Source organism: Nansenia antarctica (genome assembly GCF_963989245.1).
Source record: "Nansenia antarctica genome assembly, chromosome: 13".
Taxonomy (NCBI): Eukaryota; Metazoa; Chordata; class Actinopteri; order Argentiniformes; family Microstomatidae; genus Nansenia; species Nansenia antarctica.
Window position 1 is genome coordinate 23,406,989 of NC_137683.1, and position 25,000 is coordinate 23,431,988.

Consider the following 25,000-nt stretch of genomic DNA (forward strand, 5'->3'; position numbering starts at 1 on the left):
GAAATATTGACCAATCGTAGCTCACAGACCTATGGACTACATCCTCTCCCCACACTCTGAACAGCTGAAGGATGGGGAAGATCCCAAAATGGAGTCCCCACCCTTAGAAGAGTCAGTCTGGTCTACTGAGGTAATGCCATGTTGAAAGGTTGCAGGTTGGCCACATTAAAGAGGCTGTAAAGAGCAGATTATTGATGGAGCCTCGGGCAAACAAACAGGGAGGCATTGCAGAGCTACTGACCGACAGATTATCTACTTTGTAAAAGAGGTTTGAAAAAAACGGAGATGGGGGGGGGGGGGGGGGGGCAGGGAGACAGCAGGCAGACTAGGAGAGAGAGAGGGAGAGAGAGGGAGAGAGAGAGAGAGAGAGAGAGAGAGAGAGAGAGAGAGAGAGAGAGAGAGGGAGAGGGAGAGAGAGATAGATGGAGAGAAAGAGATATATAGAGAGAGAAGGAGAGAGAGAGAGAGAGAGAGAGAGAGAGAGAGGGAGAGAGAGATAGATGGAGAGAAAGAGATATATAGAGAGAGAAGGAGAGAGAGAGAGAGAGAGAGAGAGAGGAGAGAGAGAGAGATGGAGAGAAAGAGAGAGAGAGAGGGAGAGAGAGAGAGAGGGAGAGAGAGAGAGAGGAGAGAGAGAGAGAGAGAGAGAGAGGGGGAGAGAGAGAGAGAGAGAGGGAGAGAGAGGAAGAGAGAAATGGAGAGAAGAGAGAGAGAGAGAGAGAGAGAGAGAGAGAAGAGAGAGAGAGAGAGGAAGAGGAGAAGAAGAAAAGAAAGATGAGAAAGGGAGGGAGGGAGGGAGGGAGGGGGAGAGAAAAACAGAGAGAGACAGGACAGAGATTATCAGATTAGTGGCTGGTAAGAGCGTCTAATTAAGAGGCAGTGAAGTATAATGAGCCGATGGGCGGAGGGTGGGAGGATGGACGAGATATCAGCGCTTCAAACGCTCCTCAGCCACAGATTACACCGTGTGTGTGTGTGTGTGTGTGTGTGTGTGTGTGTGTGTGTGAGTACGCCTGTGTACGTGTCCACTTCCTTGGGGAATGTCCCGAGGACAGCCGCCGCCCACACTACCGACGGTGCACACGCACACCCCCCCCCCACACAGACCACCATGCACACGCACCCCCACACACACCACCATGCACACGCACCCCCCACACACGCGCCCCCCCCCCCCAACGTGACCCCAGCTGTCGGACCGAGTGACGGCAAACATCTCCTATCGTTCTAATTAACCCCTCACACCCTCACACCTCTCATCAAGGGCAGTGCTGCCACTGAGGGCCATCAGGGCACGTCCTCATACTCAAATAATCTCACAGAAGATAAGAGAGAAGAACTTCTTGTCTTGAAGTACGGCTCAAAAATGTTTTTAAAAGAAGAAAAAACACACGACTGCGTGAAAAGGGAAAGTCCTATCTAGCTATCTAGCTCCTGATGTCTTCAGGCTATCACGACCTGGCTGAGTGGCCTTGCACCGCCTTGGTCTATCATCCGTCTCTGACCTCTGATCAGGAGTTATGCAACCACCACTATGGCGGCGGTGGCCTAGGCTACAGGCCCGGCAGTGTTTAAAGCAGAGCGTACGGTGTTGGGTTCGACGGTGATGCACTGCTGTAAACTGAGAGGAGCCGCTATCACACCGTCATCTACTATGGGTGGGCGGGGGGGGGGGTTATCGCTAACACTCATCGGCCACCAGAACTAAGCCCTGGCTAAATCAGGAGCCATTGTTGTTTATCGTAATTACCCTGTAAAGACACTTTAACACCGGCCCACCCCACCCCCCCCCCCCCCTCCCGCCATGTAGGAGCTATTTATTTATTTGGGACTTCAGGGTAGGTAGGGGCTGGTGATGAAGCGTATTCGCTTCTATTCACTTCAATGACGTGGTGATTGTTATTAAGAGATCAGCTTTACAGATGAGGGAGGAGTTATGGTTGAGTGTGTGTGTGTGTGTGTGTGTGTGTGTGTGTGTGTGTGTGTGTGTGTGTGTGTGTGTGTGTGTGTGTGTGTGAAAGAATGCTGCTGTGCTGCTCCTAGGCCAGTTGACAGGCACAGACAAGTGTAAAAGCCTGTTTGAGGAGAGCAGTTGGCACAGGGAGGTATCACTTCTACACCACAGCATCCCGCTGTATCTGTTACAGCAGGGGAAAGGTTAATAGAAAAGAGAGAGAGAGAGAGAGAAGGAGAAAGAGAGAGAGAACAGGAGGGGGAAAGATGGATGCATAACACATAATACATGCATAATACAGAGGCCGAGAAAAGGAAAGTGAGAGAGAGAGAGAGAGAGAGAGAGAGAGAGAGAGAGAGAAAGGGAGGTGAAAGAAAAGATGAATAGCTTAGCAGAGCACAGCCCCTCTCTAAAGGAGAAGAGGTGGAGAGAGAGAGAGAGAGAATCTGGTCAAACTAGACGAGCCAGTTTCCTCCAGTATGGTTTAGAGGAAGCCACATGTCTTCTACTGTAAAGCCCCCGTCTGATTGGCTCTCTGGTCTAACCCATGCACTGCTGGGGGGGGAGGAGCATGCCTGGGGATAAGCCCCGCCCCCCTCTCTGAGCTCTCAACAGCATCCTTATCTAGACAAGACTGTTCACCCAGCTACCAGCACACACGGCCACTGTGACTCAGGGGAAGATGGAGCCATCTGTGGCTGCACCTGATAAAGAAAATAACAAAAAGATATTTTCATTGACCATGCCATCAAAACATGCATAGCCCTACATTAAAAAAAAGAATGTTTTGATAGACGATGCTCATAACTTTGGGCCAGAAAAAAAAAAAAAAAAAAAAGAATCAAACTTATTTAATCAAATGACTCGAGTGGTGGCGTTGTTGATGTTTGTGACGGGCTCGGGGCGTCACTTCCTGTTTGCCTTGAACGCGGGGCTGCAGCAGCAGCAGCAGCATCATCCTATTTGAATAGACTTTCAGGCTTCCAGCGAAAAAATGACAGCAATGCAAAAATTAGAGTCATCTGACCGGGCAGCATGTGTCAATCTGTGGCACTTCCTACTAAGCTCTGAGTGTTGTTGTGTGGACGTGAAGTGTTGCCTTCTCTCAAGACAATGGGATGCGTCCGAGGACAACTTTCTCACAGTGAAACTATTAGAGCAGTCTACAAGTGAGAGAAAAACGAAATGCGTGGTTCCCTTTCTGCTTAGTCTCATGCTTTTCTCAAACCCCCATGCTACAAGTTGTCAATGTACATTCTGAGCCAAGGGACTAAAAGTCTGGGTTTACAACTCTGGATTAAGTAAACTAATGATAGAGACACCAGCAATGGTATCAAAAGAAAGTGTTGTTTTATAACACGTCCCGTTGTAACAGTGTGTTCAAATAGAACCGACTTCAACGAAATAGACTCAATTGTCTTATCAAATGTTTTTTTAAATCACAAAAAAGAATGAAACCCAACCTTGATACTGTAAGTTGTAGGTCGAAGAGACTGTGGTTGAGAAGGAGTATCACTATGACTAAACACGACTCTTGTTTTTAATTGTGAATCTGCAGGGCGGGGGTGTGGTGAAGGTGTGCTGGGTTAGCAAATCAATGGCTGGTATTCTGCCTCCAGCAGAGGTTGTTGTTCGTGTAAAACATTGTAGTGAATATTTTTAATTGCTTCTCGGATTTCACGTTAACTCTGTCCAAATGTGCCACCCGTGGGCCAAGTGCAGAGAGGTACTTTGAGCGTGTACTAGCATGGATGACTTAGTTACTATAAGCTAAACACAAACAAACACCACACATCAACAGCAATACAACCTTGTAGGCCACTGCTGCCCAGAGGCCAGCCCAAAAACACATATATACACACACGTAGGTGCATACGTTCACGCACATGCACACACACACACACACACACACACGCACACACACACACTTGCACACACACACACACGCACACACACACACACACACACACACACACACACACACACACACACACACACACACACACACGCTTACGCACACATGCGCACACATACACTCACACACACACACACACACACACTTCATAGATCCTGAGTGGTTTTATAGGCGAGCTCGAGGGCACAGGTCCTTGGCAACCCGGAGCTCAGCTGTCAGCCAGGACAGGTGTCTGCGACAGGCAGGCAGTCAGAGGGACGTCTGGGCCCCTCCTCTCCTCCAGGAGAAAAGGCAAGGCTTTATTCTGCCCTAAATGGGACATATGCTAACTTGGCTCTCCGCTAGGCTGGCTAGGGCATTGCTAGACCACTCTGGGGAGGGGAGGGGAGGGAGGGATAGATAGAGGGAGGGAGGGAGGGAGGGAGGGATGAGAGATCCAGTTTGACTGGATCACATGAGACTGGTTTGGGGAGGGGAGGGGGGGGTAGGGGCGGACGGACGGACGGACGGACGACAAATCACCACTGCAAGATGGAGCTCACTAACACTATTTTCATCATTACAGATACAACACAGAAACCTAGTGGACACACACACACGCGCGCGCACACACACGCACACGCACCTACACACACACACACACACACACACAGACAGACAGTTGTGGTGGGTGTTCGTTACAGAGAGTGAGAGTGCAGATGCAGATTGTGTGTTGACAGATGCCAGCCCCACACTGACAGCTGCCTGGAAAACTGCACACACACAGACACACAGACACACACACACACACACACACACACACACACACACACACCTAAATCTGTGTCTGCAGTAATAATGCGTACTTTGAGAACACTTTAGAAGCCTGCTGTTAAGTTCACGCAACTTGCACTGTTTATTTTCCCAAAGAAAATGTAAAAATCTATGTTTACATATTAATGAGACAGTTGTTTTCAACTAGCCTATATAAACATATTTACTTACAGAACAGTTTCATAGAGAGTGAATGTGATGCTATGGAGGCCTGTGGGTGAGGCTAGGCTAGCTGAGGCTAGGCTAGCTGCCTGTCCATCCTGATGTGTCTAGTTCTTACTGGTACTGCATGTTCTGCTAACTTTTTTTTTGTTTCATCAATGGAAAAAAAAAAACTCCCGGGTAGCAGTCACATGGGAATGTTACTCCCTCCCTCTCTCCTCCCACTCCCTCCCTCCCTCTCTCTCTCCCTCCCTCTCTCTCTCTCTCTGCCTACTCCCTACTGTTTTGCCTCTCTCTCCCTCCCTCCCTCCCTCCCTCTCCCTATCTCTCTCTCCCTCTCCCTATCTCTCCCTCCCTCCCTCTCTCTCCCTCCCTATATCTCTCTCCCTCTCTCCCTCTCTCTCTCTCTCTCCATACCGTTGTGTGTCTCTCGGCAGCTCCGTCCTCAGTAGCAGGTTTTATGACGCTAGGCGGACACAGCAGGCCAGGACTGCTCTCCACTGACAGTTGTCTCTCTGTGCAACAAATGGCACATTCATATGGGGGCAGCAGTCACAGCCCCACTCCATAAATCCTGACACGGGGGGCGCGTGCGCACACGCACACACACACACACACGACTAACAGCACCTTAAACTGTATCTGCGGTGATAATGCGTGCTACAAGAACACTTGAGAATCCCGCTGTTCAGTTCACGTCAGTTAAATAGACGACTTCACCAACGGTCGGTAACCCCATCCTCCACCGCGCTCCGCCGGCTCACCGGTCTCGTTCTATGCGTGTCTACAGCCTAGCTGCTGGTTCCATCCAAAACAGGTTTTCAATGCTTTTGATGGGTCGAGATAGAGGAGGCGGTTGGATTCACCTGAATGTGAATCGTACAAATGAGACATGATGCTGAAATATGACGCCAACCGCCAACCGCCCCCCCCCACCCCCAAAAAAATTGGAGTTGAGGTTTTACCCATAAGGTCCAGGCCAATTCAAACTGGAACACAAGTCAGAATGAGGCCATGGGGGGGGACAGGGGATCTCAGTGAGTTTTAGACCTTCCTCCTCATATAAAATGGAGGCCTGCTGTTCACCAGTTCTGATGGGGGAAGAATCAGGTGAAAAAGACAGGGCTCGGTTCAACAACACCCTTGGTGTTACAACAATACAACCCTGGGTGTGTCTCGCTCTCTCTCTCTCTCTCTCTCTCTCTTTCGAGAGGCACAAACCCTCAGCTTCTTTCAGCACCTGAAATACAGGAGGGAGGGGTGTGTAAGAGGTGGGCTGCCTTCAGGTGTGCATGCTCATACACGCCAAACGCTGCTTGAGTCTGGACTTACTCAGCACACGCACACACACACACACACACGCACACACACCACAAATCCAAGGAACGCGACTCATACCCTTGTCACACCGATTATTAGGCTACCTAAAAAAGTGTTTGTGTGTGTGTGTGTGTGTGTGTGTGCGTGTCATACACAGCCTACCTACAGTCATCAGGGTGAGCTACTGCTGTGTCTGATCTCATAAGTAGTTGACGTGATCGCACCATTCCTCCAGTCAGTCACCTCACACACTAGTTGTTAGGCTGCTTGAAAACCAACAGCAATTCGTCACCTTTACACCCTTTTGACACACACAGACACTCTTGAGAAGTGAATCCTAACTCGAGAAGTGCATAGTAGTAGTAGTAGTAGTAGCACACCGTTAATTCTTAACGTTAAGACACAGAACGTGGTCACAGGGCTTTGTGGCAGACGGCGGCGGTGGGCGGTCTCGTCACGTGCTGTAGCGGGGGTCTGTGTCTCGAGAGGGAGGGATGCCCCTGTCTGCAGTTCTGCAGTGCGCAGAGAGAGAGAGACAAGCCTCTGGCCTATTCCAGCTGTCACTCCGGGACACACACCGCCACGACTGTTCGCTCGGAGAAGACGCGCAGTCAAACCTCTGGAGGGGGGATTCACCCTGCACAGAGAGAGAGAGAGACAGACAGATACGCCTCTCTCTCTCTCTCTCTCTCTCGCCACTGCTTCTCTCACCATAATGGGCCTCTTTGTGTAGCCAAGAAGAATACACCCTTCATCTGGACTAGTACTGAGGCTATCCCTCTCTCTCCGTCTCTTCCCACACACACACACACACACACACACACACACGATTTGTGGCAGTCAAGACCTTCTTTTTTTTTCTCCCCTCCCCACACGTGTGTGTGTGTGTGTGTGTGTGTGTGTGTGTGTGTACGTGTGTGTGTATTTAAGTGAGAAGTGGGGGGGGGGTAAAAAAGCAAGCAGACACCTAGCAAGTCGACAACTAGATGGCTCAGCCTGTTCAGTCGAGGCACCTCCGATTTTATCTCTCACTCCTTCTAAATAGATCACCCCCACCCGCTCCCGCTCCCGCTCCCCCCTCCCCCTCCACCTCTCCCCTCCTCCTCCTCTTCTGCTCTGATGTTACGTAGCCTGAGCTCCAAAGTGAGGATACAGGCCAAAGTACAAGGCCACAACATCAGCCAACTGTTGCCGCTGGCGACTCCCGCCCGCCTACCCCGTCTGTGAAGCCCCGCCCAGCCACACGGGCCTCAGCCACTCCCCCCGGTCACTAGCCAATCAGGGAGGCTCCAGCCATCTGTTTGCTGAGGACAAGAGTGTGAGTGACAGCGAGTGAGGCTACGGGGGTGGTGGGGCCGGGGGAGGTTGGGGGGGGGAGCGGGGGTGTCTTACAGCAGGGGGGTTATCCATCACACGGGGAACACACACATGCATGAACACGCACACACACACATACACACGCACACGTACACAGCTACTCTCGGCAACACTGAAGCAGCTCCTCCAGCACAGGCAGCATCACATCATGTACTGAGTCCCCCCCCCACCCCCCCCTGTTCTCTCCTCTCCTCTCCTCCCCCTCTCCTCTCCTCCCTTCTGAAATAAGAGTCACATTGTGTTTTGTTTTTTTCTCCCTTTTTCTCCCTGAGCCTGGTGCTCCAGAAGTACAGGCCTTCTCTCCATGGGCTGCAGCCTGAGGACATGAGCTCCTACAAGGAAGCAATTCATCCGGAGGAGGGGGTGGAGGCTGGAGGTGCTGGAACTTCACACAGTAGCACAGTTTGGTTGGGGGGGGGGGGGGTCGGGGTCCTGCCAGCCATCCTTTTTAGGTGCACTAAAGGACTGTGGTAGAAATGGCCTCTGGTGTCGAAGAGCAGCAGCCCATCCCACAGTTGCATTTTAAGGTCAATTGTGTTGTCAGGTCATGAAAGTGATACTGAAGCTACTTTTCTTTTACGAATCATCACAGACAATGAAAACGGACAAGATCCTCTGAAAAAAAATATGAGCTGAAAGCATGAGGAATTAATGAATTACACCCACGAGCATGAAGAATTGAGCAATCTCTTTCTCCATCCCTCTTTGTCTCACTGTCCTCTCTCTCTCACAAACAGAGAGCCCCCTACAGCACAGCATCGTCTTAAGCCCACCTCTGCTTCCCGCAACTCTACAGAGACACCATGTCTACAAGGCCCACAGACACAGACACAGACACAGACACACACACACACACACACACACACACACACACACACACACACTGGAAAGGCCTCATTACCATCCCTATTGAACAATAGTTCTGCTCAAACATGTCGTCTGTCTCAGACACTACCATCTACTGTGATGCAGTGACGGGTGGGCGGGAACATTTGGGTAAGGCTGGAATAAGATGCATTTCATTTCAGGAAGTGAACTGAAAACTGATTTCAAGAATTCAGTCCTCATTGAACATGAACGGCACGGTTCCAATTTCGATTCCTTGAATTGGAAATTTCACACTACACTCCCTCAACTAAAACAGAATTGACCCACCCAACCAAAAGGTCAGGGCTTGGGGGGGGGGAGGGGAGGGGGGGGGTTACAGTAATTGCCAGTTGCTAGACAGTCAGAAACCTCAGGGAGAGGACATACCAAATGACTGCATATTCCTGTTCCTGCTTCCCACGGCATTTCTGTGGATGTTCCACCACCGAGTTATCATAGCCTGTTAGCATCTCCTCCGCCAGGCCACTCCTTCCTTTTCTCTCAAGGCTCAGAGCAAAGTACCTCCTACTCAAGTCTGATAAAGAAGTTAATATTTACTGGGACATTGGCAGAACAAACCTGGATCAGGGAGTGACCGCCAGCCGGCCAGGGATAAAGTTTGACTCGATTTTTTTTTTTTTATAAAAAAAATAAAAACAGCAACTTCTCTCTTTCTAACAACTTGTAGGCTAGGCTTACATCTCCTTGCCCTAAACTTCTGACAGCTATTCCCCCTATAGGCCGAATGCTTCTCCAGCACACAGTGCGCTTATCGTAATTATGAAAACCTGAAACAACAGCCAGTATCCACCATTTCCTGTTGGTAGGAAGTCAGAAAGACTCTGCAGTCTTGTGGGATAGGCCGTTTCCTCAGCAAAAGGATGAAATAAGTAGAGGAAAAGTTTTCCTCCCCAACTCCGGGTTGTTTTATCCCTAAAACTTTCTGGCATCTTCCCTCTATCTTCTCTCAAATGTGTGTGTGTGTGTGTGTGTGTGTGTGTGGGGGGGGAGTGGGATGCAACACTATCTAGTTTAGCTAAAGGCATCACACGTGAGGGTTCATCATACAAACAACACACTGATACAACAGTTGTGAGAGACATTACATAACATTTACATTTTTGGCATTTAGCAGACACAAGAGACAAGGCTGCATTGTCACTGACTTGCAAAAGAAACCAACATGTTTCTGACAAACGACACAACTAATTTGACTGATGCTCGCCTTGGAAATCTTGCAAGTCTGTCCAACGCTTTCATGAGCGTAAATGCGAAGACCCCGGGTGAAATTACACCAAAAATACCAAAGGGATAGTCGATAAACAAAATGGCAGCACGAGAACATCCACAGAGAGGAGGATGAGGAGTGTTGTGAGTGGGGCGTTGCTGTACTGTTTCAGTATGAAACACTGGGAGGGGAGACAGACTGAGTCACGGCATCACAAGCCCTGCGACCTTGTAAAGATAAGAACTGTGTCAAGCAGCAGAAACAGATCTGTCTGGACAGACTGGTCCCCAGAAGGCAGTGCTCCAGAGGTTACAAGGTGGGATGTTTGTTCCTGTCTGAGAATGTTTACATTCTGAAACTGTTACTAGGCAATAGCAGCAAGGATGGACTGTGCATGCGGGGGTCCGCGAAGGAACCCCATTAGGGCTGACCGATAAATCGTATTGTCATTGTCACATCACGATATGAACATGCATTTTGGGTGCGATCGTAAAGTCATAAAGTTTGTAAACTTCACTCTGAAAATCTGCTCTGATTAGAGAGTGCTCTGAAACCAGTTAATTTACTTCTTAACGGTCAGTTAAAAGTCTTTACAAACTAACTGTAAACATGGCGGACACCGACAGTAACATTACCATAATTTCGCTGGTGGCCAACATTTTTTTTGCAGTTGTTAATTTCTTACGGTTATAATGTCTTATTTAAATTAATGTTCTGATTAATTGGTTGGGTATTCATGTGTAATTTGTTCAATAAAAGCATGTTCGAAATAATATAATAATATTTCATTTCTTTATTTTGTGGGAATAGGCTATGAAATGTTTGGGGTTTATGTTAGCAGGGTACCTATAAAAGCAGAAAGACATAGGAACTGCATATGCACAGTGCAATATGCACATTTCAATATTTGTTTATTTATCGCAAGTCATCGTTATCGCAATATTGAACAATGTTATCGCACATGGCAGATTTTCCTCACATCGTGGTGCGAGCCTAACCCCTATAAGTCCAACACTGCATCCCTTCAAGACAGGAGCAGGAGAGAGGAAGGAGGGCTGTGCTGCTCTACGTATAAGTGTATATCAAGTTATACGAGGGAACAAAGTCTCTGTGTTGTCATGATGCTTACACTCTTTCAGTCAAGGAGATGCTAGGATGATCTGTAATGTTGAGATGAGGGTTTATGATTCTTCATCTGGGTGGACTTTGGTATCTGAAGAAGAGGAAGAGGGGGAGAGGGAGGGAGGCAGAGAGAGAGAGGGAGAGAGAGAGAGAGAGAGAGAGAGAGAGAGAGAGAGAGAGAGAGAGAGAGAGAGAGAGAGAGAGAGAGAGAGAGAGAGAGAGAGCTAGACAGGGAGGAACAAGTGAGTGTGTAAGATAGCTGGCTCGACTGTCTGGTTAATGATAGTGTACCTGAACACAGCGACCTGACCTTGCACCCTTTGCTGAGGATGCTGGGAAGATGAGGTGGAGATGGCGTGTGTGGTCTGAATAATATAACTTGTATAAGCTGGTGATATTTTGACCAACAGAAAACTTTAACTTGTCCTGCACTTTCTACACACACAGGTTTACACACTTTATCCCATCCATCTCAGAGAGAGAAAAAAAATCCACTGGAGTGTGAAGGGGTTGAAAATGTGGGCGGAGGTGGTCCTGAGCGTGTGTGTGTGTGTGTGTGTGTGTGTGGTGTGTTGCGCACGCCTGCTGTGAGATGGGTGGCGGCTGTACTGGCCTGTATCAACGTGCTGTTTGCAGGCATTAGATTATTATTAGCTAGCTAGGTGTCTCCATTGTATGTGTGTGTGTGTGTGTGTGTGTGTGTGTGTGTGTGTGTGTGTGTGTGTGTCAGCCTCAGCTCCTGTTGGAGGTGATAGAGGGAGGGTGGAGGCCAGGTTTCAGTTCAGAGAAAGGCTCCTGCTCTCAGCCTTTGTGTGTCCTGCCTCCAGGGCGCGTCAGCAGAACCTGGCCTATCCCACCAACCCCACCCCCGAGGGGGGAGGGGAGGGGAGGGGGTGGAGGTGATAGTGTACTGTAGCGTTGTCTTCATCTCAAGGGAGTAGACACACCTACAACCCCCTCCCCATCAACAAACAAACACACACACACACACATCTTCCCTCCCCCCACATCCTTACCCCACCCCCCACCCCACCCCCCATCACCACACACACCTACGCCCCCCGCCCCCCCCTGCTCTTTTACACCCATCTATCTCTTCACCTAAGCACCCCCCCCTACACTTCTCCCCAATGGCAGTGCTACCTAAACTCCTCTCCCTCTCCTTCTCCTTCTCCTTCTCCTTCTCCTCCTCCTCCTCCTCCATCTTAGTTCAGGACGTCACATTGGACATTATTTTGGAAACACCAGAGCTTATCCCCGGCCCATCTTTATCAGGTTTGTCTCTAAACAAAGGGAGCCTGTGAGCCGCGAGGCCTCCGTGTTATAATATCTCAGGGACAGACAGACAGACAGGGGATTGTGGGGGATTGTGTCATAAAATGTGTCATCCTAAAAAAGGGTGGGGCTGTGGGGAGGCCTGGTGCTAGATTACCGTCATTAACCATGCTGTAAGTCAGTGGTTACACACACACACACACAGAGACTCCAGAGCTGTTAGCCAATGACATGTCTCGGAATGGGAGGAGAGGAGACCAATAGGAACAAAGTACAGGTACAGCGGAGAATGACTTGCCTAACCTGGACTCTCTTTTTTTATATGTATATATATATAAATATATAATATATAAAAAATAAAATATAAATATAATATATATATAAATATAAATATAAAATATATAATATATGTATATATATAAACGCTTTCCTCTGCTTCACTAGGCAGGCTAACCCTAATAAGTATTTAGTTTGGATGGTGTGAAAAGAAGTTCTATTAGTTTACCTAGTTCCTTATAGATGAAATACACCACATTGTTTTTTTCTATGTTCCATCTTGTTAAAAATGCTGAATCATCTTAGAGAGGAAGAAGAAGCAGCACATCCCAGCAGTTTTATTCGCCGTAGTCACACAGACACGGAGAAGCAGAATTGAGAACCAGAGAGAGAAAAGGAGAAGTCATCAAAGTGTGAAGCAACCTCTCTCTCTCTCCTCATCCTACAACCCACCAGTCCCCCTCCCCCACTCCATCTCTCCCTGTGTCTCCTCCCTCCTCCCTCCTCTAGCAGGACCTCACCCAGGTCTTTAATCCCCTTACCGTCCCCTCCCCCCGCCACTCACGCAGCTGTGCATAGGGATGCTCTCAGGTGTGTGTGAGGGGGGTGGGGGCAGGGGGAGTTGTGTGAGTGGCTAACTTCTTTTCATGGCCAAGGAGGAGCAACAAAGTCTGGGGGCATGCAATGTGTTATGGTCGCCATGGAGACGAGGTGTGCCCCTGTGTTTGCAGAACAAACAATAGTACCTTTTCAACTGATGGAGGGGGGAGGAAGGACAGAGGGAGTGTGTGTGTGTGTGTGTGTGTGTGTGGGTGTGTGTTAGGTGGTGACCACACCATAAACTGTGGGAATGGGACGCGGGAGCTGTGAGTGAGGCTGTGCATCCCTTCCGAGGATGGCCTTTTTACACAGGACTATCATAGGGATTAATGGGGATTAACTGAGCCGGTCGGGTTGAGCAATTCAAATGCAAAAGGCAATGGGATTGCTGGAGAGTACCCTATTCAAAACCTGCATGTTCTCCCCCCCCCCCCCTTCAGACAGGTACAAACAACACACAAACAAAATGAACAATGGAGGACACAGAAGCAAAAGTAACACTTGATTGGAAGAGTGTGTCAAATACACTGCGTTCCAAGGGACAACACTATAGGCCTACTTGATGTGTTCGGGGTAAAATGGCAGAAAATGGCAGACAGGAAGGCTACGCATAAGGCAAAACGCCTCAGGTTGGTGTTATTAACATTAGCGTTTCGGCCAGCCCGCAACACCGCTTGAGCGTGCACCACTCAGGCAGTGATGTCATTAGGAGCAGCTCATCCTTCCACAGGCCTATTTATTGTCCTCCCGCCATCCGACAACATGGCAGGGTGTCTGGGGCTGAGGCGGGCTAATGCAGGTAGTAGCCCTCTCCCTTTCGATTAGCAACTCCAGATTAGTGTTGTTGTTTTTACACTCGCTACTTGTTCACCACCACCACAAAAAATGGCAGATATGGAAAACTCAAGCAGAGGAAGAACAGGCGGGGCCAATGGGGGAGACACAACACACATGCGCGCACGCACACACACACACACACACACACACACACAACAAATGTACTTTTCACACAACAAAACAAGCTTTTCTGTAAGCACTATCTTTTATGTCAAAAGAATAGACTAGAATTATTCTAGCCATGAGGTTACCGTTAAGTTAAAGATCTCCACACACACACACAGACACACAGACACACACACACACACACACACACACACACACACACAGACAGACAGACAGTTTACTTAGGAAAACACATTGATAGCGGTACTCAAATCCACAACTTAAAAAAAGACTTTCATTGTTATTTCAATCGGTGCGTTGATTCCGACAGCACAAGTGTGATAGGGGGAACATTTGCATATTCTTCTCTCTGGTACACACACACATACACACAGAACTGGTTGGACGATGCTGTTGCCGTATGCACTTTTTTTTCCTCCTCTCCAGCAGCCTCCCTCTGTCTCTCACTCTGTTCCTCCCTCCCTCCCTCCCTCCCTCCCTCCCACCCCTGCCTAGCTCCAGTGAGCAACAAGTGCTGCCTGTGAGTACCACCCCTCCCCCCTCCCCCTCTAACCTCCAGAAGCTATCGCAAATCCTCAGCCTGCGAGCAACTGCCAGCTGACAAAACTGTTTAGTCAGCAAGAAAGACAGGGAGGGAGGGAGGGCGGGCGGGCGGGAGGAGAGAGAGAGAGAGAGAGAGGTAGCCTACAGAGAAGACAGAGGAGGCAGAAAAGAGAGAGAGAGAGAGAGAGAGAGAGAGAGAGAGGGAGGGAGGGAGTGCTAGAGTGGGAGACGGTCTTACTGCGCACTCTCCGCGCAGCCTCCCTTTTTCGTCTCCATCACTCTCTCGACATTGGGTTAACCCTTTCCTTTCCCCGAGACGGCCCCGGCAGAGTAGACACACTTAGCAGAGTTTAGAGATGGCTGCACAGGGAGGGGCAGAGTACACCACTAACTACTGGGGGGCGGGGGGCGGGGGGGAGGGGGACGGGACTCCTCTTCTAGTATTATGGTCGTATGGGGTGTTTTGTGGGTGAAATGAGAACAATGCAACTACTTTTTCAAACATCCCCCTAGCCCCTCTAAAATGGAACAAACAGCCTAACCTAAGTATTGTAAATGACAAAAGTTTAAACTTTTGCTCTCAAGTATCATACAATAACCGTTTTTTTTTTCTCCAAGCAAGTAGCTGCTCTGAGAGCACAGTAAAAACTTGACTGGACTTGACTTAGGAGGGGACAGCAGCAGCGCAGCCCTGACTGGAGAGAGAGAGCAGAGCAGAGCCATTGTTCCTCCACTTCCTCAATCTCTTCCCCCCTCCTCTGAGAGGAGGCAGTTTCACTTCCTGTATCCCCCATGATCCTCTCCTCCGCCTCACCCCAGGTGCTGCTGCTGCTGCTGCTAGGGCTGCAGGCTCCATTTTCTATGCTGTTCTCCCCTTTATTCTTGCCCACCTCCCCTCCCCTCGTGGAATTCTTTCACATCAGTGACACAGCCGTAGCGCTAGACTTTGGACCTGCAGTAAATACCTGCTTTATTTGCAGCCTGCTAGAGGGCTGAAGGTGGTGGTGGTGGTGGTGGTGGCTGTAGCTGTGTGTGTGTGTGTGTGTGTGTGTGTGTGTGTGTGTGCGTGTGTGTGTGCGTGTGTGTGTGTGTGTAGTGACAGCTCCGAGCTGTGCAGCAGTAGGATAAAGGACACGTAGGCCCGCAGAGAGCCAACCAACATCACCCCTGTGCAGCGCTGCTTTAGACCAGCTTATCAGTCCGACACTTGACACACCCGCCCTGCAAGATGGATGACTTAGCCAATATCAATAGTCAGGCAATAGGCCGATTCATTTCATCCAATAGGCGGCACATCATAAAAAAATTAAGTGCATCGTGGTATGGATGGACGTTCAAGCAGATAGCAGCTGTATGTGGGCCATAACCAATTTCCATGCAAAGATGTCCTAAGAGATGAACCCTATGAGCATCACTCGGCATGTTAGTAGCTGATTTGGGTCTTCTTCTACCAGAAATGGATGACTGTAACTATAAATATGCCTGTGTGTCCACCACTATATTTACACTAGGTCGGCATTACATGCTGTAATGTCATTCAGTGTGTGTGTGTGTGTGTGTGTGTGTGTGTGTGTGTGGGTTTGGCCTAGTTGCAGCTTACATTTGCACACCTGTAAAAGAAGCCCATCCAATGAAACCCTCCCTTTAAAGGCGGTCTATGCTTGCACACACACACACACACACACACACACACACACACACACACACACACAATGGAATCACCAACACTGTCCTACTTAGCTCTGTTCAATCCTCTTCTCAAATTTCACTCATCGCTTGTCTGTCTGTTACTGCAGCCCTATCAGAACTCCCACACAAACCTGGACAGGCCCTCACCTTTGCCACCTGCCATCAATATATGAGTCATGCCAGGTTAAAAAAAACATACAGTTGGAAGTCGGAAGTTTACATACACCTTAGCCAAATACATTTAAACTCAATTGTTCACAATTCCTGACATTTAATTCTAGTAAACATTCCCTGTCTTAGGTCAGTTAGGACCACTACTTTATTTTAAGAATGTGAAATATCAGAATAATAGTAGAGTGAGAATGATTTATTTCAGCTTGTATTTCTTTCATCACATTCCCAGTCGGTCAGAAGTTTACGTAGGCCTCCACTAAATATCAATAGGATTGAGGTCAGGGCTTTGTGATGGTGGCCACTCCAATATCTTGACTTTGTTGTCCGTAAGCCATTTTGCCACAACTTTGGAAGTATGCTTCGAGATGTTGCTTCGATATATCCACATCATTTTCCTTCCTCGTGATGCCATCTAATTTGTGAAGTACTCCAGTCCCTCCTGCAGTAAAGCACCTCCACAGCATGATGCTGCCACCCCCGTGCTTTAAGGCTGGGATGGTGTTCTTTAGGAGACAGAACGTGTCTCCTTCCTGAGCGGTATGACGGCTGCGTGGTCCCATGGTGTTTATACTTGCGTACTATTGTTTGTACAGATGAATGTGGTACCTTCAGGCGTTTGGAAATTGCTCCCAAGGATGAACCAGACTTGTGGAGGTTCACAACTTCTTATCTGAGGTCTTAGCTGATTTCTTTATATTTTTTATTCTTTTGATTGTGATAGTGAATTATAAGTGAAATAATCAAACAATTGTTGGGGAAAAAGTAGGCCCTACATGTCCTAATCGACTTGCTAAAACTATAGTTTGTTAACGGGAAATTTATGGAGTGGTTAAAAAAAAAAAAAAAAAAATGACTTCACCCTAAGTGTATGTAAATCTCCGACTTCAACCGTATTCAGGGTTCAATATGTGACAGGGCATGTTTTGTGCCTATTGTAGACCTAGTTATTAATAAGGAAATCTGGAAAACAAATAGGCCTTTTGGCCTAAGCGACTTTCTCCCCCCAAAAATGAAAGACATGGACAACCGTCAAACATTTCTAGCGGCATCACTTAGCAAAAACACATTTTGAGATTAGCATTATTTTCAGAGGAAAAAATAGCTGAGCAAACAGAATTGGACTACAATTGAGATGGCACACAAAGGTCCAAGTGCAGCAACCCATGTTTAACTTTGTATTCAATTTTGGATGACCCCCCCCCCCCCTTCGGCAGGTTCCCCTTCCCTCCCCATAGGGCTGCACCTATGGTTAGAGAGGAGTCCCTGTCTCCCCTCTTCACCCCCGCCACCAGCCGGGGGATGGAACCTAATCTTATCTAAAAAAGGCAGGTTAAAAATAGCCTGAGAGCCAAAGGACCAGCCCATCTCTACCCCTGGGTAGGACCCTGGCCTCGCCATCAGGCAGCCACCCAGGAACCTAAAGGAGGCTAACGCTTTTATAGACCTGGCAAGCTAGGCTGAGGCTAGGGCGACATTTCTGCACACTCTGGGGCGGTTTTCCCAGACACAGATAACACATAAACATAAACCTAGTCCTGGACTAAAATCACACATTCAATGGGTAATCTCCATTGAGGATGCTTTTTTAGTCTAGGACTCAATCTGTGTAAACCAGGAAACCAGCCCTCTACATTCTTCTTCTTCTTTTTTTTTTAGGCCTATCGCCGCTTCTTTTACTATTTTGGCGCTGCCCTTCAAAACACTCTGTTCTCTGGGTCGTTTAACGCCAATCTATCCGTCCATCTCCTTATCCGCTGATTTGCCTCAGTGAACGACAACAGTTTACAATTCAAAATGAAAGGGGAGAAAGAATGAGATGAAAAGGGGGAGGAGCTAGCGCAGACTGGAGGAATGACCTGCATTGTTGGAGTTACTTGACTGTAGGGGTGGCCATACGGGGAAACTGTGTTTAAGTAGGTGTCTGTGAGGGGGGTAGGCTTATTAGGGCTAAATGGAGAGCTAATGTGAACACAAGGGACTGGGGAAGGGGGGGGGGGGGGGGGGGGCGGTGAGGGTTCTTAATTAGGAACCATCTCTCCCTAGAAGGAGGAATCTCCGAGCATCTCTATTCAGCAGACAAGGAGATTGTTTAAATGAAAATAATAACCCCTTATATTCATAGGAGAAACTTGTGAGCCTAACTAAGAGATAAACAAATCCTTATTTTATTAAGGATGAAACTGAAAATTCATTGGTTGTGTAATTGTTTCAGTGATGCCACCAAATGCCCAGTTTCACATCTGGCCATTATCAACTAAAGGCTTGTTGATGGTTAAGTCAGTCCCATGATCACTGTTTGAACTAGGCTATTTCTACCAGCCCAAAATTATGCCATTGTTATAATTAGTACTGTTTATGCCTGAGGCATAACAAATACGGGGATACATTTTACTACAATGAACACAATAAAGGCCTTACATGAAATCAAACTAGAGATCTGATTCACACTTTATACTTTTTCTCTCAGGTAGCAACTGATAGCATCCCATTGTAGGAAATTACTGAAAGGGTAGAAAACGACGGAATTACTTCATCGTGACACTTTAGCTGAGGTCAGAAGTGAGGCTTAGTCTATTTTGTCAACATTAACTACAGCCAACCATAGGCCTACCTACGATGCCGTGGCAATGGATAACTAACACAGAGAGCTAGAACACAGTAAAAGTCATCCTCTGTTAGTAAGTGATTTCACCTCCACCATCAGCTAGTCAACAATCCCCCCAAGAAATCTCTCCCAAGTCCAGAGAATTGCGTAGCAAGCTGATAAGCTACAGTTAACAGTAAGATAAAAATTCCTCAATCAATATAATTTCTACAACTTCAGGGGGGGGGAAAGGTTACTTCACGTGAGAGACAAAATGAGACAAAAATGGCTCCGACTGTACAAGATAACAAAAGCATGAAGCATCCCCTCTCTTCCCTCCTCCCTCACATCGAGGCCTACATGCCCTCACTTGACTATGTCTGCGGGGCCTGCGCAAGAACATGTTGTTCATTATCAACATCGCCATCATCATCAAACAAAAAAAGATAATATATATAGGCTTAGTTATTTCAGTAAAAAAAATAAAGATGTTGCGGAATAGATAACTAAATCCAATTAATTATTTACATACAACTTTTGAGCATTAAATTGCTTCTCAAGTGCACCGGGCACATCTTTAAGGAGAAATGTATGGAGTTGAATGGTGAGTTGTCCCCCTTCAGGGAAATGTGTGCGTTTGATCGCCCTGTCGCCCTAGGCCTGAGCTCGGCTACAGTGTAGAATTTCGTAATGGAATGTGAACTGCTCATCCGGATCTGCTGCACTCTCCTCCCTGTCTCCTGATCCAAGTGGCTGGAGAGGCGAGAGAGAGGAGAGAGAAAGAGAGAAGAGAGAAAGAGAGAAGAGAGAGAGAGAAGAGAGAAGAGAGAGAAGAGAGGAGAGAGAGAGAGAGAGAGAGAGAGAGAGAGAGAGAGAGAGAGAGAGAGAGAGAGAGAAACACACGGGCCCCCACAGGATCTCTCTTACCCATAAAAAAAAGTGCTCTGTTTGTCAACCACCGTTAACTTAAAAGTCTACATTTCTGATCAACAGGTTCCCTTATCCATCGCCCACCAGACAACATTTGTAAACATTGAAGGAAAAAGTTCACAGACACAAACACACACAGAGTGAGCGAATAGAGAAAAAGAAAAAGAAAAAAGGGGAAAAAATGCCTAGCAACCATTATCTAACCAGCTCCAGCTACGTTGCACACAGTCCCCCAAGAGACAGGAAAAAAAAGCGCATCAATTCATCACTTCCACTCCGAGCGAACTTTTCAGTGTCTCTGAACGTTCTAAAAAAGAAAACGATCGATTTATTCAGACTATTGGAATAGACTTCACATGATCAAACAGAGAGTAGTGCATCTAACGATTGATGACGATTGATGATTCTAAAATAGGGATGTAAAATAAAACTTTGCTATTTTTTAGAATATCAAAACTGAAACAGGGCCTAAATCATTTGACATATTCTCACAGGTAAATGTTGAAAACTGTAAAGAGAGAGAGATGCAACATCATCGTCATGATGGCTAAAACAGGAGATGGAACACGATGCGAAAATGTTTATTTTCTTCTAAGTAAGTTGAAACACAGCAATAACAAATAAATCGATTTAAAATGTCAAATGTTCATAAACAATCGTTAATTGTTGAAAAACAAAACAAGTTTCGAAAACAGTCTCGACAAGGTCAAAATGTAGCTGTAGCTATACCGACACATGGCCACTAAGCTGCCCAGCTAGGCTTCGATCAAAGTGCACTGAAGATATGGATGCTGCTCAGCGCAACAGGCGGCTAGCAAGCTAAATAGACTTTGAACCTCCACCAGGAGAGTCCCATTACTTTACAAAAAACTTTAACAGTGGGGGGAAGGTAGCACACGAGCAACTGCAAATTGTTTTAAATGGACACGAGTCATAATTCTCTAATTCTCCTTTAGTTTGACAATAATCGCGTTTGAGGAAGAGACTCCATCGTAAATTCCATCGCTCAACTCAGACGCTTTAATCATGGATGAGCATCGCTCGGTCCAAAGGCGAAACTAGGAAGCAGATGGGAGTTGCGAAAACTACCCTGTTCAGTTTCCACATCTCTTTTTGAAACTTTGATAAACTGTTGTCACAACAGTCCTTAAACTTTACAAAACAGTTAATTCACATTAGATGAAAGTCGTACATAGCCAGGCAAATAAGGAAGACTTTGCAGAGAGGGAGTAATCTGAGAAGCTCGCTCGCTTTTACTTACGTTTGACTTTGTTGGGGTTGGGCTGTTTGCGCCGAGACATACTGGTGGTGATGGTGAATGGTGATGATGGGCTATGAGGGAAGAAGAAAAAAAAAAAAAAGAAGCTGCAAAGTTGTTCCGGAGAGAGGAATCAAAATGGCGTTTCTGGAAGGATGTGCAAAGTTCGAGAACTTTGTTACCCTACCTCTTTCCTCCGAATTCCTGAAGAGGAACAACAGAAGGAAAGAGTTCGAGAGAAACGAGAGAATAAAGTCTTATTCTCGCTTTCCTCTCTGACCCGTCGTTCCCCCAAAGGCGCTGTTCTCTCCTCTCTCTCCCCTAAACCTGATAAGTAAGACGCATCACGTGTCGCTCCAGCAGCTAGTCTCCAAGGGGACGTGGTAGTGAGGCTGCTGCTGCCACCAGACCTCAGCCAGTAAGCATCCCTACAGGAGGGGTCTCTAAAGAGCACACAAAATAAAAGTTTTTTATCGGGGTGGGCCGGCGTGGTTGGTACCCTCTGAAAATGCTTTGAGAAAGGAAGTTGCACACACGCAACATTCAAAACCCTTTCAACGTTTCTAGAACTTTTGTTTATCAACATCTTTGTGTTTGGAGCAACTTTGAGCAATGGACCGATGCGATGTAATTAAAATAGCAACACATCATGCTACCTATTTATTTAAAAACAATAACGTTTCTAGAACTTTGTTTTATCAACATCTTTGTTTTGGAGCGACTTTGAGCAATGGACCGATGCGATGTAATAAAAAAAATAGCACACATCATGCTACCTATTTGTTTAAAAACAACAAGGGCTCAAGTCGTGTGATGTTTATTAAATCGTGTTTTACAAGATACAGGGCACTTGGGATGCATGGCCAAACTATATTTAGCTAAGTTTCAATTGTTACATTTAAATTAAATGTTCAACTGGTGCTGGCATACTCCCACATTCCTAAAAGCCCACATCTCTAGATACAGACCCCTCCCCGCGCCTGTACTCATCAACCACTGGCCGATAAACATCCCCTCCCTCCCTCCCCTCTGCGTTTCACTGCGAAAACCTCACCCACTGGGCCTCATCGCGATGGAGGAGGGTGCGTTTAGGCTATCTGCCTCAGTTTAAATACTTTTTGCTACCCTATTATACATGTCTATAGTCTTCTTCTTTTTTAGGACTAAGTTTGCGTCTAAGCAACTTTAGGCAACTTTAGTAGCCTAAGCTGTGCAAATGTTATTTGGTATAATTAGAGCATAGATCATTTTTGCTCTCGCTCTCTCTCTCTCTCTCTCTCTCTCTCTCTCTCTCTCTCTCTCTCTCTCTCTCTCTCTCTCTCTCTCTCTCTCTCTCTCTCTCTCTCTCTCTCTCTCTCTCTCTCTCTCTCTCTCTACACACACACACACACACACACACACACACACACACACACACACACACATACACAAACAAACTTGCGAGGAAAGTGATGACTTGATATCACTGATCCAATCAATTGTTCACTTTTAAATTCAAATCAAACCATTGAAATACAATGAACTCATACAACGCTTAATTGCGGTGATTTGGGTAAGATCGTGTAGCCTACTTTAAGGAAGTATCGCCGTCTTCAAGTGTTTATGCATAACATCATCTAGAAGCCAAAGGATAAGGCCTATACTATGCACTTACAATTATATAACCTTAATATGTGCTATGTCTTGACTTCTGTATGGAAACCTGTTGGCTATGGCCTGACCTGACTTAATTCTAATGTATTTCTTTCTTTCTTTCTTGTTTAAATGTCTGTTGTTTGTATGTTGTCTGTCAGTATAATGTTTTTCTTGTTATAGGTTCACCTGCCCGGGAACTGCAGACCGAATTAGCTCACATATTTTCTCAAGTGTACAGAGACTTATGTTTTGTTGTACATTGTCCCTGTTCAAATAAACGTAATAATAATAATCATCATCATCATCATAATCATAATAATAATATAGGACGGGGGTTACAAAATTGGTGCTTTCCCCGAAAAGCCTATTGGAATAAATAATCACACAAAAAGTAAAAAACTACAAAACTGCATGAGTTTATAAATGATAATCCACATACAACTTTTAATAGGCTTTGGATTTCAAGTAAGACCTAGTTCTGTATTCTTTCAAGGGGGTTCGGTTCGTGCGCGCATGTGGAAAAGTTGCAAATTGGCGTCGTTGCCTGCAGTTAGAAAAACGACCCCCCCAAAAAATTGAGCGTGATGTTATTTATTGAACGTAACCAAAGCTTCAACCCTGTTGCTAAGGAACAACCCCATCGCCACTCCAACCGCAACAAAAGGGTGGATTCATCCATCGTGCTGCGAGAGGAGGAGGCAACAGCATCTTAATCCCCCGAATTGGTGTAAAACTAGTTTGAGAGACCGGTTCGCAAGTTTTGCATGAACCACGCATGGGACAGAAGAGCCGAAGGAAGTTCGTGAGCTTAGAATGATAAGGTTCTATCTCCGTTTAGGGCAGTTCAGAGATATTGAGCGTCAACGTTTTTACATTCCATTATGTTCTGTGAGATGGAACCTTTGTATTTTATGAATTACTAACTCAAAAATGTCAACATTTTTAAAATAACACCACACATGCATGCATTAATAAACACCTAATGGATCAGATTATGTAAAAAACTCAATTTTTACAAAAATGGAGATAGAACCTTATAATTCTAACGTCACGAGTTGGCAACAATCGAGCTCCTAAACTTGATGTAGCCTACTATCTGACCAACTCTATGATGAAATGTAATTCTCCTTTAGCCCGAGTGTTGGTCAGTCAGTCACATGAGATTAACACCTGTTGGTCGTGTGGGGGATGACACGCACATGCTGCTGGCTGCTCTTACTCAATTGGCTGAGGACTGGCAGCTTTTTTTTTTTGTCCTTGTCTATTATATTCATTTAAAACTTACATTTCGTGAGCTTAGAATTATACGGTTCTATCTCCGTTTAGGGTAGTTCAGAGATATTGAGCGTCAAAGTTTTTACATTCCATTATGTTCTATGAGATGGAACCTTTGTATTTTATGAACTACTAACTCAAAAATGTCAACATTTTAAAAATAACACCACACAGGCATTAATAAACACCTAATGGATCAGATTATGTAAAAAACTCAATTTTGACAAAAATGGAGATAGAACCTTATAATTCTAACGTCACGATTTGACTATACCATGTATCTACATGTAGCCTACGAACACATTATAAAATCAGTTAAATTGGTGATGGGGCGTAAGAGTTAAACCGAGTTGTGGAAGATGGAGCGCAGCTCCAGCATGTGCTTGGAAGTCAATGCAAAGATAAGGACAGGGGGGAGGGAGGGAGCGGTGGAAAACCGGTTTCCAATGGTGACGGATGATTTGTAGGTAACAGTTGTTTGCCTTGCAAGCCCGCCTTCCCTGTACTGCCCAGAGAGAGGGCTCAGTGCATGAAGAGAACTTGTAAATGCTTTTTTCTTAATAACTTTAAGATTAATTGTGTGTTTTTCGGTCTGTAGATGTATTATGTGACCTAATGGAACATGTCCTATTGCACTTCTACGTTGTGCGTTTTATATGCAGTCCATTTGAACGATTCTGGCATCTGATCCTAGGCTGCAACATTCCATAGCACCTTGAAAAGAAAAACAAAGTACTTTTTATAATCAGCACCAGTGAAGTAATATGTCTCTACTACATTTTTTCTTTCTTTTCTTTATTCCAAAATGAATTAATAAAAAAACAAGTGTTACACGGTTCTCCTGAAATCTAGGATGAAGAAAAATAATTACAATGGACACAAACCTTAGTCACAAGTTTAGGAATGTCTGCAGAAATGCATCTTTCCTTCTCCCATTCCTCCTCCCATCCTGGGAATAATCACTGATGTAACAATATGTCAAATCAGTATTCGCATAGTAGAATAAAGCAAAAATGCATCTTGAATGTAATGTATTTGTA

The 25,000-nt window shown here is 46.3% G+C and overlaps 1 protein-coding gene across 1 annotated transcript in view; it reads right to left on the reverse strand.

Annotated features, from left to right (window-relative positions):
- The window catches only part of rreb1a (ras responsive element binding protein 1a), a gene marked incomplete at its 5' end in the record, with an annotated part of 41,119 nt that overhangs the window by 10,287 nt on the left and 5,832 nt on the right, over positions 1 to 25,000 (reverse strand). Inside the window, one exon of the mRNA XM_080544118.1 lies at positions 21,233 to 21,254. Coding sequence (XP_080400244.1) covers positions 21,233 to 21,254 — 22 coding nt within the window. The remainder of the gene's footprint in view (positions 1 to 21,232; positions 21,255 to 25,000) is intronic.